Source organism: Oncorhynchus nerka, linkage group LG10 (genome assembly GCF_034236695.1).
Source record: "Oncorhynchus nerka isolate Pitt River linkage group LG10, Oner_Uvic_2.0, whole genome shotgun sequence".
Lineage (NCBI taxonomy): Eukaryota > Metazoa > Chordata > Actinopteri > Salmoniformes > Salmonidae > Oncorhynchus > Oncorhynchus nerka.
The window spans coordinates 14,165,947-14,178,324 of NC_088405.1; the positions used below are offsets into that span (position 1 = coordinate 14,165,947).

General features: G+C 47.6%; 1 protein-coding gene across 4 annotated transcripts in view; it reads right to left on the minus strand.

Annotated features, from left to right (window-relative positions):
* Positions 1-3,058: 3,058 nt before the first annotated feature.
* adgrb3 (adhesion G protein-coupled receptor B3) overlaps positions 3,059-12,378 on the minus strand; it is a 251,581-nt gene continuing 242,261 nt past the window's right edge. For 3 of the 4 annotated variants that reach the window (XM_065023038.1, XM_065023039.1, XM_065023037.1), the window contains 3 exons: positions 10,298-10,333; positions 9,291-9,395; positions 3,059-4,292 (listed from right to left, as the gene is read on the minus strand). In XM_065023038.1, the coding sequence (XP_064879110.1) occupies positions 4,104-4,292; positions 9,291-9,395; positions 10,298-10,333 (330 nt within the window). In that variant the 3' untranslated portion in view covers positions 3,059-4,103. The remainder of the gene's footprint in view (positions 4,293-9,290; positions 9,396-10,297; positions 10,334-12,378) is intronic. The other variant, XM_065023041.1, reaches the window with a different exon arrangement.

The window sequence follows — 12,378 nt, forward strand, 5'->3', positions numbered from 1 at the left end:
GGCTAGAAGGGAGAATAGTTATGCCAGGTAGGAAACCTGCGCATACTCCCTGTGCTCACCGTTGGGCTAGAGAGACCGGGCAGGCACCGTGTTATGCTATGAAGCGCACGGTGTTTCCAGTGCGGGTGCAGAGCCAGGTGCGGCACATACCAGCCCTTCCTATTGGCCGGGCTAGAGTGGGCATCGAGCCAGGTAAGCTTGGGCAGGCTCGGTGCTCAAGAGCTCCAGTGCGCCTGCACGGTACGGTCTATCCAGAGCCACCTCCACACACCAGTCCTCCGGTAGCAGCTCCCCGCACCAGGCTTCCTGTGCGTGTCCTCGATCCAATACCACCAGTTCCAGCACCACGCACCAGGCCTTCAGTGCGCCTCGCCTGTTCTACACAGCCAGAGCCTTCCTTCCCTTCTACGCTGTCGGAGTCTCCCGCCTGTTCAGCGCAGCCAGAGCCTGTCTCCTCTCCTGCGCTGCCGGAGCCTCCTGCCTGTTCAGCACAGCCAGAGCCTTCCTTCCCTCCTGCGCTGCCGGAGTCTCCCGCCTGTTTAGCGCAGCCAGAACCTGTCTCCTCTCCTGCGCTGCCGGAGCCTCCTGCCTGTTCAGCGCAGCCAGAGCCTGTCTCCTCTCCTGCACTGTTGGAGTCTCCCGCCTGTCCAGCGCAGCCAGAGCCTGTCTCCTCTCCTGCGCTGTTGGAGTCTCCCGCCTGTTCAGCGCAGCCAGAGCCTGTCTCCTCTCCTGCGCTGCCGGAGCCTCCTGCCTGTTTGGAGCAGCCTGAGCTGCCAGTCTGCAGAGAGCTGTCAGTCTGCCAAGTGCTGTCAGTCTGCATGAAGCAGCCTGAGCTGCCAGTCTGCAGAGAGCTGTCAGCCTGCATGGAGCAGTCAGAGCTGTCAGTCTGCATGAAGCAGCCAGAGCTATCAGTCTGTAAGAAGCAGCCAGAGCTGTCAGTCTGCATAGAGCAGCTAGATCCGCCAGTCAGCCATGATCTTCTAGATCTGCTAGACAACCAGTCTCTTCCAGATCTGCCAGACAACCAGTCTCTTCCAGATCTGCCAGACAACCAGTCTCTTCCAGATCTGCCAGACAACCAGTCTCTTCCAGATCTGCCCGACAACCAGTCTCTTCCAGATCTGCCCGACAACCAGTCTCTTCCAGATCTGCCCGACAACCAGTCTCTTCCAGATCTGCCCGACAACCAGTCTCTTCCAGATCTGCCCGACAACCAGTCTCTTCCAGATCTGCCCGACAACCAGTCTCTTCCAGATCTGCCAGACAACCAGAATCTTCCAGATCTGCCAGACAACCAGAATCTTCCAGATCTGCTTGTCAACCTGAATCTTCCAGTTCCGCCAGCCAGCCAGGATTTACCGGAGCATACTACCTGCCTGAGCATCATCTCAGTACTGGGCTGCCTCTCAGTACTGGGATTCCTCTCAGTACTGGGCTGCCTCTCAGTACTGGGCTGCCTCTCAGTACTGGGCTGCCTCTCAGTACTGGGATTCCTCTCAGTACTGGGTTTCCTCTCAGTACCGGGTTTCCCCTCAGTCCCGGGCTGCCCCTCAGTCCCGGGCTGCCTCTGTCCCGAGCTGCCCCTCTGTCCCGAGCTGCCCCTCTGTCCCGAGCTGCCCCTCTGTCCCGAGCTGCTCCTCAGTCCAGTGGGGATCTGGGTGAGGACTATTAGGCCATGGTCGGCGGAGAGGGTGGATTACCCCAGGACGCGAAGGGGAGGAACTATTACATTAATGGAGTGGGGTCCACGTCCCGAGCCGGAGCCGCCACCATGGACAGACGCCCACCCGGACCCTCCCTATGGTTTTGAGGTGCGTCCGGGAGTCCGCACCTTAGGGGGGTTCTGTCACGCCTTGGTCAATATATTTTGTGTTTTCGTTATATGTTTGGGTAGGCCAGGGTGTGACATGGGTTTATATGTTGTTGTCGTATTGGGGTTTGTAATATTTGGGATCGCGGCTGATTAGGGGTGTGGTAAAGGATTGGCTGCCTGAGGCGATTCCCAATCAGTCAGGTGATTCTTGTTGTCTATGGATAGAATACTGTATGAAGTGTAAACCTAACTTCTTTCATTTCACATGTGCGTTCTGTTCATTCTGTTCGTTCTGTCCAACCTAATGTGGGTTTGTTAATGGAAGGTCAAAAACAAAGCAAAGATGGCAGAACCAGATGGAATACATCTTAATAAGCCTTGTTTACACCTTGCACGAGCATGTAGGTTTCGTGATCTGATCAATATGATACAATCACTATCTGATCAAGGTTTGTCGCATCTACACATGGTTTTAAAATGTCTCTGATCCATCCACAGTGTCTGCAATGTAAACAGGTATACTTGTATGTAAATTATTTCACAAATAGTTTTTCAAAACAAGATACATGCATTTGTTTTAAGACATGTTGTACCATAAGTCAATCATGCCACCTGTCAATGATTTCAGATCTGTCTACACTTGTAAGATATCCAGACACAATGCACCCCGACTACCTCTGGAATTGGTCAGGAAAATTTGATCACAATAAGATCACAATGATTCTTTATAATGTCTACACCTGTCAAAAGATTTGGGCACAATCAGAATGTGGAAAAGATCAGGACAAAGGACACATGGGGCGGCAGGGTAGCCTAGTGGTTAGAGTGTAGAGGCGGCAGGGTAGCCTAGTGGTTAGAGTGTAGAGGCGGCAGGGTAGCCTAGTGGTTAGAGTGTTGGACTAGTAACCCGGAAGGTTGCAAGTTCAAACTCCTGAGCTGACAAGGTACAAATCTGTCGTTTTGCCCCTGAACAGGCAGAACGACACACTGTTTCTTAGGCCGTCATTGAAAATAAGAATTTGTTCTTAACCGACTTGCCTGGTTAAATAAAGCATGTTAGCACAAGGGCTTCTGAGGAGAACCTGTTGGTTTAGAGAGCATCTGACAAAGGCATGACCACCAGATAGACTTGACACGTTCTCTGAAGCAGTACGAACATATTTCCTCTTTTATTTACATTCCTTGTTCAAATGTTAACATTTTATAACGCTATAACGCTTGATCAAGTTGGCATTTTTTTTCTCATTAAAATAAATTGGCACAAGTAAAACATATGTAGACAAAAGTTTATTTACACCATACAACATTATTCATTTTTAAATATTTTATACAGGGCTGCAGATGAGAGAGTTTTAGCCGAGATTCTTCAAGCAAGATTCTGCAGTATTAAAGTTTGTGAAATATATTATTCATATAAAAGTGAGTATTACCTTTATTGCATTTAAAGCAATGAAGAATGTAGCTTTGACAAACATTCATTTTTATATGACAGAAAATCCTCTTTGCCTGCCACTCTCGCTCATATATATTTTATATTATAAAGTAAAAAGTATAGTAATGGCCAAACAGACTTGTTATAAACTTTTAAAAACCTGCATAAATATATACATTGTGCTTCCAGGGTCCAGTTTTGTGAAATATAAAACTGGACCCAACGAAGCTGGGATTGACATTGTATTATGTCTTCATTTAGCTTTTGAGGTGTATTCATCTAGAAAGATGTTCACCTTTTTGAAACCAATTCTTCTTACCATGGGTACTGTGAAACACATGATGGTAAATATTGTACACCCACCTGGCTGGCCCGCTGCACTAAGTACACTAGTGAGAATACAAAAAGTAACACTGATGATTTTTGTTGTATTTTTTGTTGTATTTTTTCCTCCTGTCCTCTGTGTTTTCCTCTTAAATGGTATTGGCACATCATGTCCTTGTCATCCTCCTTTAGAATCCAGATATGTACTAGGCCAAGGCTGTTAGGACAGTCTGTCCATTTTTTCAGTGCAAAATACATCCTTTCCCCTTTCCTCCATGTCCTGGTTATCATTTTTCTCCTGGTTTTCCTCTTCCTGGTTTTTACTTCCTGGAAGTCTCCTTCCTGGAGTGCATCCAAAATGTCACCCTATTCCTATATAGTGCACTACTTTTGACCAGAGCCCTATGAGTCCTGTTCAAAAGAGCCCTTTGGGTACTGGTGAAAATAAGGCCTATAGGACCTGGTCATAAGTAGTGCACTTCATTGGGAAAAGGGTGCCATTTTGGACTCATTTCCTGGTTTGTTTAGATCAGATCAGACCTCTGTCTGGAAGTCTCCTTCCTGTACGTCTAAGGGGAGATTGACACACTTCTCCCACTCTGCTGCAGTCATCTCCAGAGAGTCCTTGGGGTCAGGGTCTAGTGCATTCATACTGGCGTAGTTCTGGTACTCACAGGCTGGGTTGTAGCTCTCCCAGGGGTTCTTGTTGGCCATGGCCTTGTCCTTGGGAGGACAGGGACGGGGACAGGTTAGCAGCAGATATGGACAGGAACATAGCAGGACATAGCAGATAGCATGCCTTACAGTCACTAAACATGGTTCACTATAAATTGTTACTATATGTTATACCACATATACTTTATATGTAATATATAGGATATGGTCAGGGATATATACATACAGGGATATGTGAGGGTTATTACTTAGAAGGGAGCATGCCTCACTGTCACTGGTTACAGTTCTTCTTCTTAAACATTGGGTAACATTGGTTAATAAGAACTTTAATGAATAAGCATGAATAAACTGTTTATAAATACATTTGAATTTCATCACTTTAAAACATTTATAAACATTAATATGAAAGTTATAATGGATTATCCGTGAAAATTATTATAAAGTGTAGCAAAACAATGGATTATGCAGAGACTTTGAATCATGCTGTACTGCCTCTATGCATTGATCACCTCAACTAATGTTCTGGTAGAGCATATTAATGGTGTAATGGTTCTATGAGAAGTGTAAGTAACAAAAGGTAATGATAAGTATCCCAAATGTGAATAATATGGTTAGATTATATCATGGAAGAAATCAAATGAATAGTGCGTTCCCTTCCAGCTGAATAACGGTGAAGAGGGACTAGAGGACGAGCTTCCACTGTGTCTGGCTGTGTGCCGTTCTGTTCCCATAATCTGGATGTACTCTCACTGACACTCACAAAGAGACTAGTACGGAGTCAAATAGGACAGCGAGCTATCGGAGCTGTTACTATGCAGTCAGGGAACACACAATGGTCACTAATGTTGTCTGTAGCTCTGGAGCCTGCCAGCTATTCAGCCAGCCTAGCCAGCACTGCAGTACATTTAATCAGCCAGCCCAGCCAGCACTGCAGTACATTTAATCAGCCAGTCCAGCCCATTCAGCACTGCAGTACATTTAATCAGCCAGTCCAGCCCACTCAGCACTGCTGTACATTTAATCAGCCAGCCCAGCCAGCACTGCAGTATATTTAATCAGCCAGCCTAGCCAGCACTGCAGTACATTTAATCAGCCAGCCCAGCCAGCACTGCAGTATATTTAATCAGCCAGCCCAGCCAACACTGCAGTACATTTAATCAGCCAGCCCAGCCAGCACTGCAGTACATTTAATCAGCCAGTCCAGCCCAGCCAGCACTGCAGTACATTTAATCAGCCAGCCTAGCCATCACTGCAGTACATTTAATCAGCCAGCCCAGCCAGCACTGCAGTACATTTAATCTGCCAGCCCAGCCAGCACTGCAGTACATTTAATCAGCCAACCAAACCAGCACTGCAGTACATTTAATCAGCCAGCCTAGCCATCACTGCAGTACATTTAATCAGCCAACCAAGCCAGCACTGCAGTACATTTAATCAGCCAACCAAACCAGCACTGCAGTACATTTAATCAGCCAGCCTAGCCATCACTGCAGTACATTTAATCAGCCAACCAAGCCAGCACTGCAGTACATTTAATCAGCCAGTCCAGCCCATTCAGCACTGCAGTACATTTAATCAGCCAGTCCAGCCCACTCAGCACTGCAGTACATTTAATCAGCCAGCCCAGCCAGCACTGCAGTACATTTAATCAGCCAGCCCAGCCAGCACTGCAGTATATTTAATCAGCCAGCCCAGCCAACACTGCAGTACAATTAATCAGCCAGCCCAGCCAGCACTGCAGTACATTTAATCAGCCAGCCCAGCCAGCACTGCAGTATATTTAATCAGCCAGCCCAGCCAGCACTGCAGTACATTTAATCAGCCACCCCAGCCAGCACTGCAGTACATTTAATCAGCCAGCCCAGCCAGCACTGCAGTACATTTAATCAGCCAGTCCAGCCCAGCTAGCACTGCAGTACATTTAATCAGCCAGCCCAGCCAGCACTGCAGTGTATTTGTTCAGCCTGCCCAGCCAGCACTGCAGTACATTTAATCTGCCAGCCCAGTCAGCACTGCAGTACATTTATTCAACTAGACCAGCCAGCACTGCAGTACATTTATTCAACTAGACCAGCCAGCACTGCAGTACATTTATTCAACTAGACCAGCCAGCACTGCAGTACATTTATTCAGCCAGCCCAGCAAATACTGCAGTACATTTATTCCAGAAGAAAAAAAAAGAAAAACAAAGGGATGTAGTTTTCTATATAAATGTCCTTGTGGTGGTTACTAAGCAACAAGCAGAGAATTACACTGTGCAGTGGGGCTGATTGAAATGTGAGAGAAGAGAGAGAAGATTACATGACATGGCAGGCCGAGGGGCTAACTGCCTGCCTGCCTACTTGCATGCCGCAGAGCTGACACTATTCTTACACAACAATAGGCCTGAGTGTGTTTTGGTCAACAGGCCAATTTCCCAGGATACAGTGCAGAAAGCAATGCAGAAAGCATTCACTCAGTAGTGATCAATCATGAATGACCATGTCTGGTCTCTTGAATGATACACATCTGGATTTGAATGGATGAACTCTAATTCAGATGGACTACCACGACAGACAACCATCTCACAGCGGCTCTCTTCAATACATCTATGGTACATAGTCTTAACTTTGCCCCCCCCAATTTGCTGGGTGGTGGTAAAGAGAGCCAAGCAGGATCCTTTTCTCGATTCTTTGCATCCTTGTCCGAGTAGAGGGACCTTGGACCTTCTCCTTTAATATGGTTGAGAAGTAGGAGAGGAGTGAATCTGCAGACTGCCTAAATTAGATAATGCCTACCCTCTCTCAGACAGGGTCTCTCAACTAGAGACTAGTCGTCGTCGTCGTCGTCCCCCCTCACCAGTAGCAGCTGGCAGGCCTGCTAGGTATAGGGCCATGTCACTGAACCCCCTCACTAGAAGCAGCTGGCAGGCCTGTTAGGTATAGGGCCATGTCACTGAACCCCCTCACCAGTAGCAGCTGGCAGGCCTGTAAGGTATAGGGCCATGTCACTGACCCCCCTCACTAGAAGCAGCTGGCAGGCCTGCTAGGTATAGGGCCATGTCACTGACCCCCCTCACTAGAAGCAGCTGGCAGGCCTGTTAGGTATAGGGCCATGTCACTGACCCCCCTCACTAGAAGCAGCTGGCAGGCCTGCTAGGTATAGGGCCATGTCACTGACCCCCCTCACTAGAAGCAGCTGGCAGGCCTGTTAGGTATAGGGCCATGTCACTGAACACCCTCACCAGTAGCAGCTGGCAGGCCTGTTAGGTATAGGGCCATGTCACTGAACCCCCTCACCAGTAGCAGCTGGCAGGCCTGTTAGGTATAGGGCCATGTCACTGACCCCCCTCACTAGAAGCAGCTGGCAGGCCTGCTAGGTATAGGACCATGTCACTGAACCCCCTCACCAGTAGCACTGAGGCCTGTTACCATGTCACTGAACCCCCTCACCAGTAGCAGCTGGCAGGCCTGTTAGGTATAGGGCCATGTCACTGAACCCCCTCACCAGTAGCAGCTGGCAGGCCTGTTAGGTATAGGGCCATGTCACTGAACCCCCTCACCAGTAGCAGCTGGCAGGCCTGTTAGGTATAGGGCCATGTCACTGAACCCCCTCACTAGAAGCAGCTGGCAGGCCTGCTAGGTATAGGGCCATGTCACTGACCCCCTCACTAGAAGCAGCTGGCAGGCCTGTTAGGTATAGGGCCATGTCACTGACCCCCCTCACTAGAAGCAGCTGGCAGGCCTGTTAGGTATAGGGCCATGTCACTGACCCCCCTCACTAGAAGCAGCTGGCAGGCCTGTTAGGTATAGCCTGTTAGGTATAGGGCCATGTCACTGAACCCCCTCACTAGAAGCAGCTGGCAGGCCTGTTAGGTATAGGGCCATGTCACTGACCCCCCTCACCAGTAGCAGCTGGCAGGCCTGTTAGGTATAGGGCCATGTCACTGAACCCCCTCACCAGTAGCAGCTGGCAGGCCTGTTAGGTATAGGGCCATGTCACTGAACCCCCTCACCAGTAGCAGCTGACAGGCCTGTTAGGTATAGGACCATGTCACTGAACCCCCTCACCAGTAGCAGCTGGCAGGCCTGTTAGGTATAGGGCCATGTCACTGACCCCCCTCACCAGTAGCAGCTGGCAGGCCTGTTAGGTATAGGGCCATGTCACTGAACCCCCTCACCAGAAGCAGCTGGCAGGCCTGTTAGGTATAGGGCCATGTCACTGACCCCCCTCACCAGTAGGCAGCCATGGCCCTGTTAGGTATAGGGCCATGTCACTGACCCCCTCACCAGTAGCAGCTGGCAGGCCTGTTAGGTATAGGGCCATGTCACTGACCCCCTCACCAGTAGCAGCTGGCAGGCCTGTTAGGTATAGGGCCATGTCACTGACCCCCTCACCAGTAGCAGCTGGCAGGCCTGTTAGGTATAGGGCCATGTCACTGACCCCCTCACCAGTAGCAGCTGGCAGGCCTGTTAGGTATAGGGCCATGTCACTGAACCCCTCACCAGTAGCAGCTGGCAGGCCTGTTAGGTATAGGGCCATGTCACTGAACCCCCTCACCAGTAGCAGCTGGCAGGCCTGTTAGGTATAGGGCCATGTCACTGAACCCCCTCACCAGTAGCAGCTGGCAGGCCTGTTAGGTATAGGGCCATGTCACTGAACCCCCTCACCAGTAGCAGCTGGCAGGCCTGTTAGGTATAGGGCCATGTCACTGAACCCCTCACCAGTAGCAGCTGGCAGGCCTGTTAGGTATAGGGCCATGTCACTGAACACCCTCACCAGTAGCAGCTGGCAGGCCTGTTAGGTATAGGGCCATGTCACTGAACACCCTCACCAGTAGCAGCTGGCAGGCCTGTTAGGTATAGGGCCATGTCACTGAACACCCTCACCAGTAGCAGCTGGCAGGCCTGTTAGGTATAGGGCCATGTCACTGAACCAATCACCCCACCTGGATCTTCTCCAGCTCTGTAATTGGTCTACAACAGACGACCACTGACCAATCATCTCCCTCTGCCCTTCACCATTTCCTGTTACTGCTGATTTCCTGTTCCTGGTATTATTACTCACCATGCTGCCCATATTTGGTATGTCTTGAAATCGATCCAGGGTTTGAAATTTCTGATTCAGTTCTTGGAACAGCTCCATGTGTCTTTTCCTGGTGTGCATGACTTTCTGCAATGGCAAGGGGTTGGTTTTTGGTTTGTAAATGAAAGCCAATAATAGGATGGAGATTATAATGTAATGTATTGTCCTCTCCAACCAGTACACCTTTCTGAATAGCATTTCATCTGCCACTGGTATTACAGCAAGCCTGAGACATATTAAAGGGGACAATGTCTTTTAAGGATTGTTTTGCATATAATGTAAGCCAGTTGAGTAAAAACATATAATTTATGGCCAATTTTATTATCAAATCTACCTTTTGCATTTATGCAGAATAGTCAGATGACACAAATTTGATGGAGAAATGGAATAAACCCACAAAAGTGGTGTGAGACATTTGTGTCTTGGGCTGTCAGCCAATGTCATATTTTCCATAGAAAAAGTGCAGAAGTCAGGTGTGAAATGTGCATGTGACCTCATAAAGGGTAACAGTTTTCAAATCAACTCATAGCCGATGGATGTATGTAGGAGATGGAGGGGAACAACATGAGCAGAGGAGATTTGCTGGCGGCCCTGTACGGCTTTAGATTGACAGCGTTGCTTTTACCTTAACTACGCCACACATCAATACATCTGTTTTGTGTCAAAACCATGTTACTCCAATAAGCTTAAGTGCTACACAAGGTAGTAGTAAAATGAAAGGGTAGGGCAAACACAAATGCTCAGTGTAACAACAGTAGTAAAATAAAGGGTAGGGCAAACACAAATGCTCAGTGTAACAACAGTAGTAAATTAAAGGGTAGGGCAAACACAAATGCTCAGTGTAACAACAGTAGTAAATTAAAGGGTAGGGCAAACACAAATGCTCAGTGTAACAACAGTAGTAAATTAAAGGGTAGGGCGAACACAAATGCTCAGTGTAACAACAAAAGCCTGAAGCATGCACTTTACCAACCAGTAAATTGACTTACTTCAAAGTCCAGATCTTGGTAACGCGATTTTCTTCTCTGAAGACAAAACAAACATATTGCGGATAATTAGACAGTCTGTTAACATGAGGGGTCATTAACTTCTGAATACTATAGAAATTATAATTATATTAATGAACACTAAATAACATTCTAACCATGACAAAATAAGCCCGTTTTAGTTTACGGCAACAACGTGACGATCTTCTCACTTGAACACAGCTACACATTCATTCTGTATTTACCTCTGCCACAATTTCTCAGTGGAACATAACAACAAACAAAACCTTCATTTACTTCAATCAACACTTCAACAGTCTTCTCCACTCCAGCCTACCTCTAAGGTTAAACCAACACTTCAACAGTCTTCTCCACTCCAGCCTACCTCTAAGGTTATATCAACACTTCAACAGTCTTCTCCACTCCAGCCTACCTCTAAGGTTAAATCAACACTTCAACAGTCTTCTCCACTCCAGCCTACCTCTAAGGTTAAACCAACACTTCAACAGTCTTCTCCACTCCAGCCTACCTCTAAGGTTAAACCAACACTTCAACAGTCTTCTCCACTCCAGCCTACCTCTAAGGTTAAACCAACACTTCAACAGTCTTCTCCACTCCAGCCTACCTCTAAGGTTAAATCAACACTTCAACAGTCTTCTCCACTCCAGTCTACCTCTAAGGTTAAATCAACACTTCAACAGTCTTCTCCACTCCAGCCTACCTCTAAGGTTAAATCAACACTTCAACAGTCTTCTCCACTCCAGCCTACCTCTAAGGTTAAATCAACACTTCAACAGTCTTCTCCACTCCAGCCTACCTCTAAGGTTAAATCAACACTTCAACAGTCTTCTCCACTCCAGCCTACCTCTAAGGTTAAACCAACACTTCAACAGTCTTCTCCACTCCAGCCTACCTCTAAGGTTAAATCAACACTTCAACAGTCTTCTCCACTCCAGCCTACCTCTAAGGTTAAACCAACACTTCAACAGTCTTCTCCACTCCAGCCTACCTCTAAGGTTAAATCAACACTTCAACAGTCTTCTCCACTCCAGCCTACCTCTAAGGTTAAATCAACACTTCAACAGTCTTCTCCACTCCAGCCTACCTCTAAGGTTAAATCAACACTTCAACAGTCTTCTCCACTCCAGCCTACCTCTAAGGTTAAATCAACACTTCAACAGCCTTCTCCACTCCAGCCTACCTCTAAGGTTAAACCAACACTTCAACAGTCTTCTCCACTCCAGCCTACCTCTAAGGTTAAACCAACACTTCAACAGTCTTCTCCACTCCAGCCTACCTCTAAGGTTAAACCAACACTTCAACAGTCTTCTCCACTCCAGCCTACCTCTAAGGTTAAATCAACACTTCAACAGTCTTCTCCACTCCAGCCTACCTCTAAGGTTAAACCAACACTTCAACAGTCTTCTCCACTCCAGCCTACCTCTAAGGTTAAATCAACACTTCAACAGTCTTCTCCACTCCAGCCTACCTCTAAGGTTAAATCAACACTTCAACAGTCTTCTCCACTCCAGCCTACCTCTAAGGTTAAATCAACACTTCAACAGTCTTCTCCACTCCAGCCTACCTCTAAGGTTAAACCAACACTTCAACAGCCTTCTCCACTCCAGCCTACCTCTAAGGTTAAACCAACACTTCAACAGTCTTCTCCACTCCAGCCTACCTCTAAGGTTAAATCAACACTTCAACAGTCTTCTCCACTCCAGCCTACCTCTAAGGTTAAACCAACACTTCAACAGTCTTCTCCACTCCAGCCTACCTCTAAGGTTAAATCAACACTTCAACAGTCTTCTCCACTCCAGCCTACCTCTAAGGTTAAATCAACACTTCAACAGTCTTCTCCACTCCAGCCTACCTCTAAGGTTAAACCAACACTTCAACAGCCTTCTCCACTCCAGCCTACCTCTAAGGTTAAACCAACACTTCAACAGTCTTCTCCACTCCAGCCTACCTCTAAGGTTAAACCAACACTTCAACAGTCTTCTCCACTCCAGCCTACCTCTAAGGTTAAACCAACACTTCAACAGCCTTCTCCACTCCAGCCTACCTCTAAGGTTAAACCAACA